Source organism: Arachis ipaensis, chromosome B5, assembly GCF_059453495.1.
Source record: "Arachis ipaensis isolate K30076 ecotype BB chromosome B5, ASM5945349v1, whole genome shotgun sequence".
NCBI classification, from domain to species: Eukaryota; Viridiplantae; Streptophyta; class Magnoliopsida; order Fabales; family Fabaceae; genus Arachis; species Arachis ipaensis.
This window is the reverse complement of record NC_142440.1, coordinates 106699845-106718403: the sequence shown is the minus strand read 5'-3', so window position 1 is coordinate 106718403 and position 18559 is coordinate 106699845. Positions and strand designations below refer to the sequence as shown.

Genomic DNA, 18559 nt, shown 5'->3' with positions numbered 1-18559 from the left:
TGCTGTGGATAAAAATTGATAAAGAAAGGGTGAGGGTTGGCTGCAGGGGTGAAGAATGTCCATGGCTAGTACATCTATCCTACAACAAAATATTGTTATGTTATCAGGTAAAGACTTACAAGGCAGAGCATACATGTGCTAGAGACCTGGGCAGTAATGCTGTTGATCAACACTAGGTCAGCAAGAAAGTGGAGAAGAGAATGGCTAGTCAACCTCATATGACTACTAATGAGGCAATTGACTTTCTTAGAGAAGAGTTTAATCTAGTGTTGCATCCGAAGATGGTCTACAGGGCAGTGAAAGAGGTCAAAGAGAGGATTATGGGAAATGAAAAGGAACAATATGGGAAGCTTAGGGACTATGCCATGGAGATCATTAAGAGTAATCCGGGCTCGACTGCAAGAGTTGATGTGATCCCAATCCCTCAATCCCTACTTGTCTTTGACAAAATATATATCTCCTTTGAGGGTTGTAAGCAAGGCTTTCAGTCTGGGTGTAGGCCTTTCATCCATCTAAATGGAGCATTTTTGAAGACATACCATGGAGGCCAACTACTGTCAGTGGTGGCACAGGATGCGAATAACCAATTCTATGTAGTAGCATATGGAGTTTCAAGATCGGAGACGAAGGAATCCTAGAAATGGTTCCTGACACTGCTTCAGGAAGATCTGGGTGATGCACATCAATTTGGTTGGAACTTTATGTCTGACCAACAAAAGGTTAGACTTCTACATTACTGCATATTAGTGTAGGATGTTAAATTACTGCATATTATTGTAGGATATTAATATAATGCATGTATGTGGTAGACATTAAATTTTTGCATATTAGTGTAGCATATTAAATCACTTCATGTATGTGTTTGAAATGGAATTTAGTGCATATATGTGTTTGCAATGGATATTACTGCATAGTAGTGTATGAAATTTTGAATACTGCATATATGTGTTTGCAATTGAAGTTATTGCATATTTGTGAATGCAATTTAAACTACTGCATATATGTGTATGCAATATTATGTGTTGGCAGGGTCTGCTACCAGCCTTAAAGGAGGTAATGCTGAGAGCACATCATCAAAATTGTGTCATGCACATGTGGAAAAACTTCATAAATAGGTTCAAAGATATGCACATTAGAGATATAGTATGGGACTCTGCTAGGTGCACTACTGAACCAGAGTTCAAAGAGACCATGGAGAAGCTGAAGGGGGTGAATAAGGCGGCATGGGAGTATCTGATGAGGTTTGAACTAGCCACTTGGGTTAAGGCTTTCTTCAGTCATGGCCCCAAGGTGGATAACCTAACTAACAACCTGTGCGAGGTATTTAATGCAAAAGTGGTTAAATACAAAATGAAGCCAGTTTTGACTATGTGTGAGGAAATTAGGTGCTACCTAATGCGGAGAATGACCAAGCATATTAGGCTGTTAGAGCACCATAGTAGAAAGCTTGCACCCATTCAGGAGAAAAGGTTGCAGAGGCTGATAAAACCCAGCAGCAGGTGGATTACCGAATGGGTGGGAGATAACGAACGAAAAAGATTTCAAGTTAGCAGAAAGCAAACCAAAGTAGATGTCGATTTGATCAAACACACTTGTTCATGCAATGTTTGGCAACTGACCGGTATATCTCTAATTTTGAATGATTTTCTTTAAGGCTGATCTAATATAATGCTAGGTAATATGTTTTGAATGATTTTCTTTAAGGCTGATCTAATATAATGCTAGGTAATATGTTTTGAATGATTTTAAGGCTGATCTAATATAGTGCTAGGTAATATGTTCTGAATGATTTTAGGGCTGATCTAATATAATGCTAGGTAATATAGTATGTGGTTTTGATTCAGGCATGCCATGCATTCACGGTATTGCTGCAATTAGAAAGAGGCATGACCAGGTAGATGATTATGTGCATCACTGGTTATGCATGGAATCTATTCACAAGACATATGCACATTGCATAAAACCAGTTCCAAGTGAGGAATTTTGGATAACCACTGACCAGCTGAGGCCTGCTCCACCACCCATCAAGCGACCTATTGGGAGGCCTAAAGTACACAATCGCAACAAGGATCCTGCTGAGACTCATATTCAGGGTGACAAGCTTAAGAGAAGCTTTCAAGTGACATGCAGCAAGTGCAATGAGAAAGGCCATAACTATAAGACATGTAAGGGAGCACCAAGCAACCCAAACTGGAAATCAAAAAAGAAAAAAGCTAAGAAGACTGATGCAAACACAGAACCCTTGGTGCTGCTTCCCCTATCATAATCAGCCCCTCAACCAGAGGTATTCCTGCTATGCTTTAGGATCGATCTGTACATTTTAAATTTTTTCGGTGGTTACGATGTCATTGTACCTTTTTTTAAGGACTAATTTGTCCATGTTCTTTCCTTGTTTGATTTATGTTGCATAGGATCAAAGCCAGACACATACTGAAAGTTTGGCTGAGAATAGTGCTGTGCAAGAGAAGTCTCCAGTAAGCCTCCCCCGCCCCCTAAATAATACACTCATAATCACAATCACTTTATTCATGACAATGCATTTGAACAACTGAATAATTCGGTTACTTTTGTAGAATCATGTCATCAGCTAGAATGCTGCAGCAACAACACCATCTGCTCCAGTCCAACCTCCATTCAGGCCTCCATCCCAACTGCCAATAATGGGGCAACCCAAAACCCCAACTGCTGCCTCCAAATTCAGACCCAAGCAGACAATCAGAAGGCCCCAAACAAGTGCAAATCCACCTTCAAATTCACCTTCAACTCCACCCCCAGATACAACCCAGACTCAAAGTACCAGTGCCAGTGTCGCTACATCAGAGGAGACCTTGAAAGTCACTGGCAGTGAGGCCATAGGAATGAATTTCATCCCAACTCTTGGATCCAAGAATCAGAAGAACTGAACACTACTGAATGAATTTCTGTTTTTTGTCATAGTCTTCAGTATGAATTAAACAACACTGTCTACTTATTGTAGTTTGGCAAACTTGTTTATATGCCAACCAGATATTTTGTTATTTTGTGGCAAACTTGTTTATGTTTTGGATTAAGACAGATACATTGTTGTTCATATTTTGGTCATAATCTATGCAGAATTACTACCTTATATAATAGCTGATTCACAGAAATACTACCTTATTTTTTGTTCAACAATGGCAATTTTCATTGAATAGCCAACAATGGCAATTTTCATTACATCATCAACATTGTACATCAACTCATCATCCTCACCACTTTAAGAAACATACAGCAACAACAAAAACTACACTAATCAAAGCAATATGCCACATACTCATTTTTTTCTCCTTCCCATACATAACAGTTTCCTCTCCAACTCTTTCATTTTTTTCTCCAGTTCCTGGCTTCGCACCAGTTGAATTTTTTTCCCATTCCTGACTTTGCACCACATGATCTTCAATGTCTACACCTCCAACATCATCCACAGCACCCAATGCTTCATGTAACACCCTAATATTCAAATCCTTATGCTCGAGTCATAAGTCGATGATATTACGGTGGTACGACTCTCAGGTGGATTTTTAATATATAAAAGTAGGTAATTTCGAAAGGAGTATTAATCGAGAAGCCTGAAAAGAGCAGAAATAAAATCGCAAAGACGTATCACTCACGTTTCAACAACAAAAGATAAACCGTGAAGTCGAAAGCGATATACGGACAAGGCGTAGAGGAGATTAAGAGGTAGATAACAGGTAGATACATATAACATAAGTAAATAGCCACTAGTCGCGACCCACGAAGTTTAGGCCGGCTAGGGTACAATATGAAAGTAGTTGACAATAGTATATCCTAAACTCTCCCGAAGGAAACATGAGAGCCTCTATAGGCAAATTCAAAAGAGTTCAATACATAATATAATCTTTTCAAAACAAAGGTGGAGAGATTCTAAGAAAAACACAAAGTAGATAAAATAAAGATCTTCGCCGTCTCTCAGACGACCCACAACTCACTTCTGAGCACCTGGACCTGTATCTAAAAAACAAGAGATATATACGGAATGAGAACCCCGGGCCCATGGGTTCCCAGTATGGTAAAAGTGCCAAATAAATACAATGTACTGCAATAAAAACTCACTAAGCATCCTAAACTCCTTCACCAATTATCCATCCTAGGTTCTTGCTAATCCATGAATAGGCAACTGTCATGAGAGAGTGCTAAATCTAATTCATGTTTCACATGTTTCCCAACTCGCTGACTCTTCCACGAATCAGACTCATAATCATAAGCAAAACCATCACCAGTTGTTTTACCTCAACAATTCTATATCAATATATCATACCTTCACCTGGAGCTAGTGAAACCACATCACTGCGTCTACCCAGGGAGTTCAAATTATCTCATTCAATGATCATCATCATCATGCAATCGCATCATCGATTCATCTCAACAAGAACAACCCTCAACATCCACCGACACCAGCATGAGGGCCTCCCAGTTGTACAAACACAAGCAATATAGGCAAGTAATACACAAATAAGGTACAAGTAGAACAAGTAGCACATAATCAGGTAACATAGCATATGTGATGTAGAAATCCAAAACAAATAGGCAAACCCAAACAATTCAAACATATGCAAATGATGAATGCCTGCCCTATGGCTGATGATATCATCTGTCGGTTATATAGCTAACCCGACATGTCCTGGTAGCTAACCATTGGACAGAAACACCCCTTGCAGAGCAAGTAGGTTTGAGCTACAACCCTCTTGCTACTGCCCGCTCAACCCAGAGCCAGTGAAATAACCACTACTACGGCTACTACCCAGGCGGGTGTTTAAAAGCTCAACCTGGAGCGAGTGGATTCACCACTACTGCCGCTACTACCCAGGTGTCACAATCTCTGACCTGGAGCAAGTGGGACGAACCACAACCCTTGCTACTGCCCAGGATCTCAAAACATATATTCGTTCAGTTTAAAAACAATCATCATTGTTATCAAATCTCAAACATTAACCTGGAGCAAGTAGGATGAACCACCACCCTTACTACTACCCAAGTATCACAAATACAGATTTATTCAAAACTCCATAATTAAACTCATTTATCATAAACATCCTTTCCCGTCTCATACCCGGAGCAAGTGAACAACGCCACTGCCTACTACCCGGGGCACACATCACATTTCAACATTTTCCATTATTATCCATTTAAGACATTCATTCATTAATCATATATGCTTTTATACTCAGCCATAACCAATAATGGCTTTGCCATAACCCAGCAATAACTCAGCCATCCGGCTCATGGTTCAATCAAGAACCAGCCATTTATCAATAAATATAGCCCTTCGGCTCATGGCATACACGGTACTTCCACCGTCATCCTCCATATCTCATATAATCATCTTTGATCATCATTGATCATAACTTTTCCCCTTGCTTCACTAGCAAGTTACCACATCTCCTAGCTCCTTCCTCATTGCTAGGCATATCGTAATGATTTAATACATAAGGGGTGAGATCGGAGGATTAGAAGCATGAGAGTTGGCTTTTAAAACTCAAAAATCAACTTTAGCATGAAAACAGGGACACGCGTGCGCACACTCCACGCACACGCGTGGATGGCCACAAAACTCATCGACGTGCAAGCGTCATACGCGCGGATTGAAAAATAGCCAAACGGCGCGTTTGCGTCAGCCATGCATACGCGTGGGTGCACTTGCGCCCCAGGCACAAAACTGGCACAACTCTGGCACAACTCTCGGAAAAATGGCTGGGCATTTGGTGCAGCACATCGACGCGCCCGCGCACACCATGCGCACGCGTGGATGGTGCCTTCTTGAAGAACGACGTGTACGCGCCAAGTGCGCCTACGCGTGGAGGGTCATTCTGCTAAAAATTTTCTAAGTTAAAAGCTGCAGAATTCACAGATTCAACCCCCAATCTCCCGACGGACATAACTTTCTCATTTTAAATCGTTTTTCGCCCGTTCTTTGAACGGCATCGACATCCCGGATCCAATTTCACTTCTAAACAAGTTTGGCAAAAAATGGAAATCCGCAGTCCAAGGTATGTCCCGTCAAAGCATGCCCAAAAACCATGTTTTCACACAAAACCACAAAGTGCCATTTTCAAAACAAGCCATTTTCAACTCTTTTCAAAATCAACCAAAACATGCCAATTTCTTCCCTTTTTGAAATCAATCAAAATATACCAAAATCAACATCAAGCCTCCTCAACTCATACATTAACACCTTACCACAATTTACAAAACCGCCATATAACCATTTTTACCCATTTCAAACAAATGGCTAAATTACAAACACATTAATATGTCAAACATCCTTCCTCACCCCATTTTCCAACAATACTATTTCCAATCAACCATCATTATACATAATCAATATCATACTCACTATCACGTGGTTTCACCCACAAATCAACCTTAATCATTCCTCAAGCATATATCACAACATACATATCTCTCATGCATCATCATGCCATCAAGGCATCAATAATCATAATCACATATATGACCACATAATATATCTCAACCAAAACCAAACATACCTCATCTACATAATTTCACCCAAAATTACCAAATTCCACACTTCAACTCCTCAAACCTTATTATTCAATAACCAACCCAATCATTCATATATTCATTATCTGAAATTCATCCAATCACTTGTGTCATCATACAATGCACACGTCAACTTACCTTCCTTACATCTTTTTGGCCTCCGGCCCAAAATTCACGGCCTCCGGCCCAATTTCACAATTTAAATGCATAAACCACAAATCAATACTCATTACCCAATACATCAAATTCTCAATACACCAAGCATACAAGGCGACACAATTCTCAACCCAATCATTAATTTACATTACATACCAACTATGCATATTAGCACCAACCATTTACCCAATCCAACCTTAATCTTAGGGGCATCTAGCCTAGGAATTCTCATCACACCACACGGTACTTAAATGAAACTTAAACCGTACCTCTTGTAGCCAAACCAATTGAGCCTCTTCTTTGGAAGTCTTTACCAACCTTAGCTCCAAACCTCACCAAAGCTCCTCAAGCAATACCAATCTCCCAATTGTGCACCAACATCACCAAATGCACTAACATAACTAATATCACATACATACATCAACCTAGGGCTCATAAAATGACAAATTACAAGGGTTTGAGTACTTCTTACCTCAGCCCATATGAAGTAGGGATAGAACCCGCTTAGAATCCATGTTGGAGTATCCCTAAACACCCAAAATCACAAGATTTCAGCACTAACTACCCAAAAACGTATAACAGTGGGAAATTTAGAAAACTAGGTAGAGATAAATGGAATAATCACCACAAAACTTAGAAAGAATTGTAGAGGATGAGAAGAGCGACGCGTGGCCATAAACGGCTCGTCAATCGGAGCTCCGTAGCTCAAGTTATGGTGGTTTGAAGATCAAAGAGAGTTAGGTTTTCTCTCTTCTCTTCTCTCTTCCCAAATCAGCGCCCCAACCCTTCCTTTTAGGGTAAAATGAGCTGAAATGCTCATAACTAATGTTTATATATGTTGGGTCTTGGGCCCACTTAGACCCGGTTCACTTATTTTTGTCCGTTGGCTCAATTTTGGGCCAAAACCCTTTAAGATTAGCGCTCTAAATCGCACTTTAAAAATTTCTACCTCCCCTAATTATAATTCCTCATTTCTTAATCTTATTTACTCATAATCAATTTCCTCAGCTATAGTACCAGACAGATCTTAGCCGATACTGCCGGTCAAAATTCTACTGCGCGCTTTTACGTAGAAAACTATGTTTTCCGACTTGAAAAAATTCACTGAATCCAAATATCATATTTAAATTATCAAATTCCAATTGCCAAATCTTCCAACCATATTTGCTCCTATTTAACTTATTATTTAATTAATTTCGGCTAGACTGGGTATTACACTTCAGACTCCGTGGCCCTAATTTTTTCAGGTGTTCATCAAGCCAGACAAAATACTGGCAACACCGTTCTTTAACCTGGAGCAATTTTTCAGATAACACAATAATTAGACACAGAACACTCTCATCCAACTACTATCAAAATAATCGCTCACCTTGAAGAATGGACACCCGAGAAACATCCTATTGGGATTAGATGCTGTTCTTGACTTGTAAAGAATGGCATAAACGCCGCAGAAGCACTTCGGCGCAATCCCATCTCGATCACAACCTCCTGCAACAGCGCATGATGATCCCCGTCTAGGTCTTCTTGTGCATGAAGAACCCCCCTCGCTCATCATGGACGATCGCACAAGCAGCGGCCATGACTTCCACCTTGCGTTTGGATGAAATAGGGCTCACTGGTGGAAACGGTGTCGTTTGGCACTTCAGGGACGAATTTGTCCACTAAAATTTTGTCCCAATCCACCTAAGCAAGCGTAACGGCCACGTCATTCACTGTCCCTCCATGTCAGCTGGCTCCGTTGCCGTTTTTGGCCTAAAACGGACGGAAGGGTATAATTGTCGCCCGTTTTAAAACGTGGGAGATCGAAATGTATTTTCCAATCTTGAGGGACGAAAATGTCCCCATTTTAAAAGGTCAGGGACCTATTTGTCTTTTACTCAAAAATAAAATTAAAAAAATAACATAATTCAAATAGATTTACAAAATTATAAAAAGTATATTAAATTTATAAATAAATATCATTAAAAAATAATCTCGTAATATTATTTACATAATATATTATTATTATTATTATTATTATTATTATTATTATAATATGCATATTATTTTAGTTTTTTTCTTTAGTTTTAAATTTTTATCGCTTATTTTTCTAATCTATATTTTTACTTCTATTCCTTCAAATATTTATTACATATAATTTAGCTTATAGGGACTTTTTTCATATAATCTTTTTGTAAAAGTAGTTCGATTCTATAATTTTTTTTGTCATAATCTTTAATGCTAAGACAAAGCCGACGTAATTTTAAAAAACTTATATTCTCGTAATGTTATTACGAGCAAAAATACTAATGTGTATATGTATGTATCTGTATATATATATATATATATATATATGTTTGAGTAATTATTCAAATCAGTCTCTGAAAATTTTAAAATTAGACATTTTAATCCCTCAGATTTTAAAATACAAAATAATCATTAATATTTATTTTTGTTAAACAATACAGTCCTCCTTCGTTAGTTACTAACGATGATTGCTGACATGCAATGTTAACTCGCACACGTAGCTAGTAAATGTCTACATGTACGATCTGAACAAATCAGTCTCTAGGATGAAGTACAAAAAGTCCATAAAAAGTTAAAAAAAAATATCAAAACAGTCTTTTTGAAAAATTTTAAAAATTTTAAAATAATGCTTTCTAATTATTTATATATAATCACGTGGACATTTAACAGTCATGTGAGTTAATATTCCACGTCAGCCGTTACCGTTTTTGACTAATAAAGAGAGACTATATTGTGTAACAAAAATAAATGTAAGGGATAATTTTGTATATTTTTAAATTTGAGAGACTAAAATGTACAATTTTAAAAATCTTAAGAATTGATTTAGATAATTACTCTATATATTTTATTAAAATTATTTACCTTTTTATATCATTATTTATCTGGTGTAATTTAGATTGTTATCTTGTTTTTAAAGGAATGATAATGTTATTTTTATTTTAATAATATTATTTTTTCTATAAATTTATATAAAATACAGTACAAAAATATCCTGTGAAGAGTGTTATTATAAAAATTAAGAGTGATATTATTATTTTCTGACCGCAATAAAATAAGCAAAACAAAATTGTTATTTATCTCGTTTAGAAATAAAATACGTTCGAATTGATATTTTTACATATCTTATTTTGCAGTGAAAATACAATGTGTAAAAATACTTCGGATACCGTATAAACAATATCTTAACATTTGAAATTTGATATATATAAAGAGTTTCATTGATCAAAAACCATAAATCAAATTCTTTACTTCTCTTTTAACAATGGCTAGTAGCTTGTAGTTACATATCTTTACTAGTATATCTAACTGCCGTCTCATTTTAATGTGCTCGTCCTAAAGGACCTCATCTTGATGAATTGGGCTCTTAATTTGAAAGAAATAGGAAATGTCGGGTATTTGTTTCTAACCGCCTTTGGCAATTAGCGATTTTAATATTCGTATTTTTCTAGCTTGACAGCGATGAATATGTGTTAGCTCCATTGTATATGAGATTGAGTTTTGATAACAAGTCTAAATATAAAATGTACTAGAAGTCTTTGATACGAATTGTGAGATGGATTGTGGATTGCGAGTCGATATGGTTGTCAGATCGTCTGCTTGAAGCGGCGGAGATTGGTACCTGCAAAGATACTTCAATGTCAAAATCAAAATAGATCTGAGAGGTATAAGGTATATAGAATGAATGACATAGTTGAGGGACTTCTGACTCCTTTTTATATAGTTTGTGGTAGTTATTTTATCTTATCCATTGAGATAAGCTAGGTATTTGATTTTGAATGTTGGTTATGAATTGTAGGGCCGGTTTGGGCCGCAAGAAGGCCAGGGCGTAGTGAATCAGGCGGAGGTTAGTCCAAGTTTGGGGACCCGGAGACCGGGTCCTTAACAGCTGTCCCTAGTGCAAGAGGGTGAGCGTGCTTGGTCTCATTGCTGAAGGAGCTTTCGATTGTCATTGTGTGGCTTGGCAGGGAAGCGCACCATTCGAGTTCTTTGGTCGAGGTCGGGGATTCGGGAAGCATCTGGCTGTTTCATGGCCGGGCAATGTAAGAACAGGAACTAAACCAACTGCTTAGATAAAATAAAATAATAAATTAATAGTCTAGAATAGGTTCAAAAATTTAGAAGTGTTAATTTGAACATTTAACGGTAAGATTTAAATTCAGTGAATTTTTTTGAGTGGAAAAATGTAATTTTTTGCGAAAAATTGCATAAAAAGGCATACCGGTAAATTTGTAAAACTTGAGAAATTAATAAATAATTAGCCAATAAATTAATAATTAATTACAGATATTAAAAATATGAATTTTATAGTTTAACAAGATAGAACTAATTAAAATAAAAATTTTGACACTAATTTTAAAGAATTTGTCCCAAGATTGGGCCAAACGGGCTGAATCAGTCGAATCGGACCCAAAATAGACCCAAGTCCTAACCCATTGGCTCAATAACTTAAAGAGGAGAGCCCTCTTCTTCCCCCTTCAGCCAAGAACGCTGAAGCAACACCCAAGGGGAGAGAAGAGAAGGGTTCCAACCCTAGGCCTTGATTTAATCCTCCATAACTTTTCGCTCCGAGCTCCGATCGCCGCACCGTTTACTGTCACGTGTCCGCGGCGTCAAGCTCTACAAAGTCTAATACGTAGATTGGTACGGAACTTCCATTTTCATTCTCAACCTCTATTTTTCCCAAATTTTCAAAAATTATATAGAGTGGTGTTGAAATTTTGGTTCTTGGATGTTATAGGATCCGATTAGCTTGAGAAAAACATTCACTCTTGCTTATATGGCGCTTGGGTAAGGTGAGAATTCTAGAACTTTAGCTAATTCCTTAATTGAGTATGTTAGATTTTGAATTCTGGGTATGTATGTATGATATATGTCAATTAGGTTTGTGTATATGTAAATTGGAGCTTGATTGTATACATTGGAGGCTTGGTGGAGTTTGGGTGTCATTACTTTGGAGATTTTAGACCTTTGGGGCTGTGTTTGGTGCCTTGGTGGTGTCTCGGGTTATACGTGGAAATCGGCCAAGGTATGGTTTAGGTTTCTCGTATTTAATATATAATGTCTTGTGAAAACTTAGGCTAGATGACTATAGGATAAGTGGGAATTCATGAATATGTTAATTGTTTAGTGCCTTGATAACATTTGTGAAATAGGTAGTGATTGATGTTGGTAATAAAGATAGAATGATATATGATGAATTAGTGATGATTGATGAGGTATTGAGAGTGAATATGCATATGTGATTAATGATGATGATGATTTTATTGGTTAATTGAGGAATTGTGTATGAGATTGTGCAAAAGTGAGGTAAGGTGGGTGATCGAAAGGTATGATATTGTGTTGATATGATATGGTGTGTTGTGGTGCTGATTATATGTATAGGATGTTGAGGTTTGAGTTGGATGTTGAATGAAAATAGAGGTTGAGGGTTTTAGGGTAAAATTGATTTTTGGCCAAACTTCGGCGAGCCATAACTCGACTTCCGGATCACCAAATTGTTTCATACTTGTTTTATATGAAAATTGGGTTCATGAAGTTTACACCGTTTAAAGAACGGATGAAAAATATTTTAAAACGAAAAAGTTAGGGCCGTCAGAAGTTTGGAGTGAAAAACTGAAAATTCTGCAGCATTCAGCAATTTTGCCATTCTGCAGAACTTGCGTACGCGACCACTGCACGCAACGTGACCAACCTACTTGGGTTGGGCATCTTGCATACGTGAGCATAGTGCTTGCGTATGCAAGGAGTGGTTTTGAGGGGTTGCGTACGCGAGCAGAGTGCTAGCATATGCGAGTATGATAAAATGAGCCCTTGCATACTGATGACAAGTCATCTTAGCCTATTTTAACTAGTCTTTTTCTTTTGTTTTCATTAGAATTATGCACTTTCTTGAGCTACAAGCAAGCTAATTGAGTAGATTTTCATGTTTCCCTTGATTGAACCAACCATATATGAATTCATGCCATTTCATGAGGTTTTATGCTATATTTGTTGCATATTATGAAAGAATGAATATCTCATGATTTTGAGCATAGCTTTGATGAGTTTGGTTGATTAATGATAGGAGAAGAAAGCTTGGAGAAAGGTTGAAGCAAGAAGGAATGGCTAGGAGTAAAGAGAGGACAATGGAATAAGTGAAATTGAAACAGGAAGCAAGAAGCTGGACCTAAAGTTAGCATCAAACTTTTGCACAAACTTTTGGTTGAAAAGTTAGCCCCCTAACTTGGAGGCTAACGTTGGAACTTGAAATTTCTCCCCTGGGCACCAAAAGTTTGCGCCAACGTTAGCCCCCTAACTTTGAGGCTAACGTTGGCACATGAATTCCTCCCTGGCCATCCAACGTTTGCGCCAACGTTAGCCCCCTAACTTGGAGGCTAACGTTGGCACATGAAAATCAATGGGGAAGGAGCAAAAGTTTGCGCCAACGTTAGCCCCCTAACTTGGTGGCTAACGTTGGCGCCACTAGCACACAAGGCAAGGCCAACGTTAGGGTCAAAGTTAGACCCCTAACGTTGGCACCAACGTTCATACCAGCAAATTGTGCTGGCTGCTATGAAAAGTTGGAGCCAAAGTTAGACCCCTAACTTTGGCTCAAACTTTTGGTCCAACTTTTGCTAACCTCAAAACCGGTTCAATTGGTTCACTTTGGTTCTTCTCCAAACTTCAAGAGCAATCAACCAAGGCCTCTTTCAACCCAATTCCACCAAGAGCAAAGGCCCAACTCAAGGCTTGAAGATCATTTGAAGAAAGTGTATAAATAGGATAGAATTCAAGTTCTTCGGGGAGAGCTTTCTTTTGAAATTTTCATAATAGTTTTCGGAGAGCTTTTGTTATTGAGTGAACTTTAATTTCTTTGTTTCCATTGCTTTCAATTTCATTTTACATTTGTCTTGGATCTTGGATTGGAGAATTGAAGAAATTCTGTTTCAATCTCAATCTTGGATCTCTCTGTTTCTTTACTGTTAATTAAATTTCATTTCCGGTTAACTACTCTTCATCTATTCTCTTTGCAATTTACAATTCACTTGCAATTGTTCTTGTTGGATCTAGGAAGGCATTGAGATCTAGACTTGGTTTTCTAGTCTCTGGGTATTGAGATCCAAATCCCCAATTTACATTCTGTTTCTTTCCTTTCTATGTTCATTTACTTTTCTGCTTCATATCCGGTTCAATCTCTCTGTTTAATGCAATTCAACTTTTCCTTGTTTAAATTTTGCAAATCCATTCCCCAATTCCCTTTACAATTCCAGCTGTTTACATTTCTTGCACTTTAAGATTCCGTAATTTACATTTCTTGCACTTTAAATTTCTGCTATTTAATTTCTTGTCCTTTACGTTTCAGCAATTTATTCCTTGTTCTCTTTACTTCAATGCAATTTAATTCTGCAAGTCACAAAACCATCAACCAAATCTTGATTCGCTTGACTAAATCAACCACTAAGCTAAAATTGCTCAATCCTTCAATCCCTGTGGGATCGACCTCACTCCCGTGAGTTTTTATTACTTGATACGACCCGGTACACTTGCCGGTTAGATTTGTGTGTTTTGGGAGAGATTTATTTTTCCTCCAAAATACTCATCAAGTTTTTGGCGCCGTTGCCGGGGATTGATTAGATTGACAATGATTAAGTGAAGTGGTGATCTAGATCAAGCACTTTTTCTTTATTTTTCTCTAATTTTGACTAACCCACTAACTGTTTGAAGTTTTGCCTGAGCTAATAGAAACCTCATTCTAGCAATAGAGTGAAATTTCCTTGGCTCATCCTGCTGAATATGATTTTCATAGTTTGAAAAACAAACGAGAGGAGTGGGTTTCGTTCATTTCTCTCTCAAGTTTGCCAACTGTTTGATACTTTGTGTCAACTGATCCTTCAATCATATCCTGGCCTGAATATGTTCTATCTTCACTTCAATTGGTTGTGACTGTGCAGATCATGGAAGGGAACTCAACAAATTCGAGCAATCATGAGAGTAATACCCCCACCATGGACGATAATGTAACCCATGGTTCGAAGCAACTATCCACAGCCATGAATAATGTTGCCCAATGGTTTGAAGCTTTTCCAAAAGGAAGCATTATCGGATGGGAAGAACTGATGAATGGACTCCTAGTCAAATTTAACCCATCACAAAGAATTGTTAAGCAAGAGGCAGAAGTGCATCCATTAGAGAAAGAAATTGAAGGTGCTCGTGCAGTAATAAGCCAAAACAAGCAGATGCATCAGCAGACTCTACAACAATTAGATATGATGGCTAAAAAAATCACTGAGTTGAGACATGCTGTAGTACATACATACAACCTGACTCAAAGCTCATATGGGTGTAATCAAGCTGAACAAAGCTTTGGGGCCATTAACCATGAGCAACAAAGTTATGAGCAACTGCAAGCTCCAAGCAATCACTCTAGCATGCTCCAGAACAGACCTCAGAATGATGTGTACAATCCACCTTGGAGAACTCATTCTAATGGGAGGGGGGGTTGAGAACCAAAACCAAAGACCAAGGGACTTCAACTGCAACAATCCCAACTTCAAAAATCAACTTAAAACACACCCCCACAACAACAATCACACACACTTCCAACCCCGTCCTACCTCACCATTCGCTCAAAATGACCTTCATCAACCACCACAATTGCCACAACCACTTCCAACCTTTCAAAGGATCTATATTCTAGAAATGCTGATGGAGAGGTCCATCAAAATTCAAGAAATGATGGCAATAGAGCGGGAAGAAATAAAGAAGCATCAAGAGATGATAAGCAAGAACCAGGAGGCTTCACTCAGAAGACTTGAAAGGCAGGTGGAACAATTGGTGCAAAACCTTGCTGAATTGGGTGAGAAAAAGGGGACTTTGAACCCAAAGAGCCATGAAAAGGATGCTGTGTTGAAAGAGAAGGGAGTCATGGAGGAAAACAAGAAGGCTATGGAAAGAGAAACAGAGGGAAGGAAGCCCATAGCAAGAGGAGGAAACCTAAGGCAACAGAAGCCTCAACTTCCATGAGCACAGAGTGAAGGATGTCAAGCTAGTGACAATAAAAGAGCGCTTGTTGGGAGGCAACCCAACCCGAGGTAGTTTTCTGTTCATAACTATTTTAATAAAAAGGTTAATTAGTTTTATCTATAATGCAAGAAGCTAAGTTTGGTGTTGCACACCAAAACAATCTAAAGGAGAATGCAGGATTCTAAGTTTGGTGTTTCACCAAAATTCCATTATAAAACACATTCTCACTTTCTGCATAATGTAGACTTCAAGCATACTGGATGAACTAGTTAGCCATTTTACTGTTTTTCTTAGTTTCCAGTTCTTTTACTTTTGAAAAAGAAAAAGAAATTATCACAAATGGTTAACCATTGGCAAGGTACTAAGTTTGGTGTTCCCACACCAAAGTAAGTTCAAAAAGCCCGTTAATAAATCATGAAAAATTAACCATTGTTTCCAAGTGCTTGGGGAACAAGCAACTTTCAATATCATTGCAGAATGTCATACAAGCTGTTGGAGATTTGAACATCATCAAAAAGGAGAAAGATGAACATGAAGGTCAGCAACAATGATGATGAGAAGAAGGAAAGCAAGTAAACTTCAACAGGTTGTATTGTTAAGTCATTGTTTTGCATCAAATATTGCTGTAATTGAAAGTTGGATTGTATCCTTATCTGCCCTGCTTGTCTGCATAGCATAGTCTTTCTTTATAATTCAATAAGCAAGAGGCTTGATCATTCACAACATTCTCATCTTCAAAACTTGTTTGCACTCAATTTTCAAGAAATGCATCACATGAAAGTTCTTTGAAAAGAAGGATTGAGGAATCAATCAGTTTTGAGGCAAGTAAAAGATTGGGAGAAGTGGTGGTTCTAGTTGTATGATCATGTATTGAGGTTGCATGCTTGTGAAAACTTGCATGGGAGCTCATAGGCGGGACATGAAGTTCAAAGAAGTATTGTGGAGATTCTCAAAAATCTATTGATCCAAGAAGCAGCAAACAAAACAAAAAAAGAAAGAAAAGAAAATGCAAAAACAAAAAGAACATGGCCCAAGGCTCTGAGCATCAATTACTAGGCAGAAAAAGAAAGAAAGAAACAAAAACTCAAAGAGTTGTTATCCTAGTAAATGCTTGTGGTTGAAGTGTGTCAAGAAAAGAGGCTTGAGCAAGTAAATCCTTAGGGGTGCTTTAACACCTAATACCTTAAAACCAACTGGTTTAGGAGTATTGATTGAAAGCTTATCTAAAGAGCCGCTTTGAGACATGATACTTAGAGTCGAGGTCAAAGCACAGAAACTATAAGCTGCTTCAAGGTGATTACATATAAAGAGATCTCCATGGTACCATTTGGATGAAAATCCTAAAGACCTACGACTCCCAATATGTAAGGACTAGTGAGCACTGAAGCCCTTGCATGAGCATATGATTTAGAGTTCACCCGACTGATACTTGATCACTTCACTCACTGCACTTTACAAGTGTTCCTCAATCCATATTAATTGAAAGAACCATTGAGCATAATTCATTTCTTGCTTGGGGACAAGCAAGCTTTAAGTTTGGTGTTGTGATGACAAGTCATCTTAGCCTATTTTAACTAGTCTTTTTCTTTTGTTTTCATTAGAATTATGCACTTTCTTGAGCTACAAGCAAGCTAATTGAGTAGATTTTCATGTTTCCCTTGATTGAACCAACCATATATGAATTCATGCCATTTCATGAGGTTTTATGCTATATTTGTTGCATATTATGAAAGAATGAATATCTCATGATTTTGAGCATAGCTTTGATGAGTTTGGTTGATTAATGATAGGAGAAGAAAGCTTGGAGAAAGGTTGAAGCAAGAAGGAATGGCTAGGAGTAAAGAGAGGACAATGGAATAAGTGAAATTGAACCAGGAAGCAAGAAGCTGGACCTAAAGTTAGCATCAAACTTTTGCACAAACTTTTGGTTGAAAAGTTAGCCCCAACGTTAGCCCCCTAACTTGGAGGCTAACGTTGGAACTTGAAATTTCTCCCCTGGGCACCAAAAGTTTGCGCCAACGTTAGCCCCCTAACTTTGAGGCTAACGTTGGCACATGAATTCCTCCCTGGCCATCCAACGTTTGCGCCAACGTTAGCCCCCTAACTTGGAGGCTAACGTTGGCACATGAAAATCAATGGGGAAGGAGCAAAAGTTTGCGCCAACGTTAGCCCCCTAACTTGGTGGCTAACGTTGGCGCCACTAGCACACAAGGCAAGGCCAACGTTAGGGTCAAAGTTAGACCCCTAACGTTGGCACCAACGTTCATACCAGTAAATTGTGCTGGCTGCTATGAAAAGTTGGAGCCAAAGTTAGACCCCTAACTTTGGCTCAAACTTTTGGTCCAACTTTTGCTAACCTCAAAACCGGTTCAATTGGTTCACTTTGGTTCTTCTCCAAACTTCAAGAGCAATCAACCAAGGCCTCTTTCAACCCAATTCCACCAAGAGCAAAGGCCCAACTCAAGGCTTGAAGATCATTTGAAGAAAGTGTATAAATAGGATAGAATTCAAGTTCTTCGGGGAGAGCTTTCTTTTGAAATTTTCATAATAGTTTTCGGAGAGCTTTTGTTATTGAGTGAACTTTAATTTCTTTGTTTCCATTGCTTTCAATTTCATTTTACATTTGTCTTGGATCTTGGATTGGAGAATTGAAGAAATTCTGTTTCAATCTCAATCTTGGATCTCTCTGTTTCTTTACTGTTAATTAAATTTCATTTCCAGTTAACTACTCTTCATCTATTCTCTTTGCAATTTACAATTCACTTGCAATTGTTCTTGTTGGATCTAGGAAGGCATTGAGATCTAGACTTGGTTTTCTAGTCTCTGGGTCCTGAGATCCAAATCCCCAATTTAC

At 38.1% G+C, this 18559-nt stretch overlaps 1 protein-coding gene across 1 annotated transcript; it reads left to right on the top strand.

Annotated features, from left to right (window-relative positions):
* The first annotated feature begins 200 nt into the window (after positions 1-200).
* On the top strand, positions 201-2903 carry LOC107640790 (uncharacterized). The gene is made up of 5 exons (XM_016344289.1): positions 201-593; positions 1030-1621; positions 1845-2245; positions 2412-2474; positions 2592-2903. Exons 1-5 carry the CDS (start codon positions 201-203, stop codon positions 2901-2903), a joined length of 1761 nt encoding a protein of 586 aa, XP_016199775.1.
* Positions 2904-18559: the final 15656 nt, after the last annotated feature.

Coding starts and splice junctions, on each gene's coding strand:
- LOC107640790 (XM_016344289.1), top strand. CDS start 201: ATGGCTAGTCAACCTCATATGACTACTAATGAGGCAATTGACTTTCTT. Junction 594..1,029: donor ATGCGAATAACCAATTCTAT/GTAGTAGCATAT, acceptor ATGTGTTGGCAG/GGTCTGCTACCAGCCTTAAA. Junction 1,622..1,844: donor CAATGTTTGGCAACTGACCG/GTATATCTCTAA, acceptor GTTTTGATTCAG/GCATGCCATGCATTCACGGT.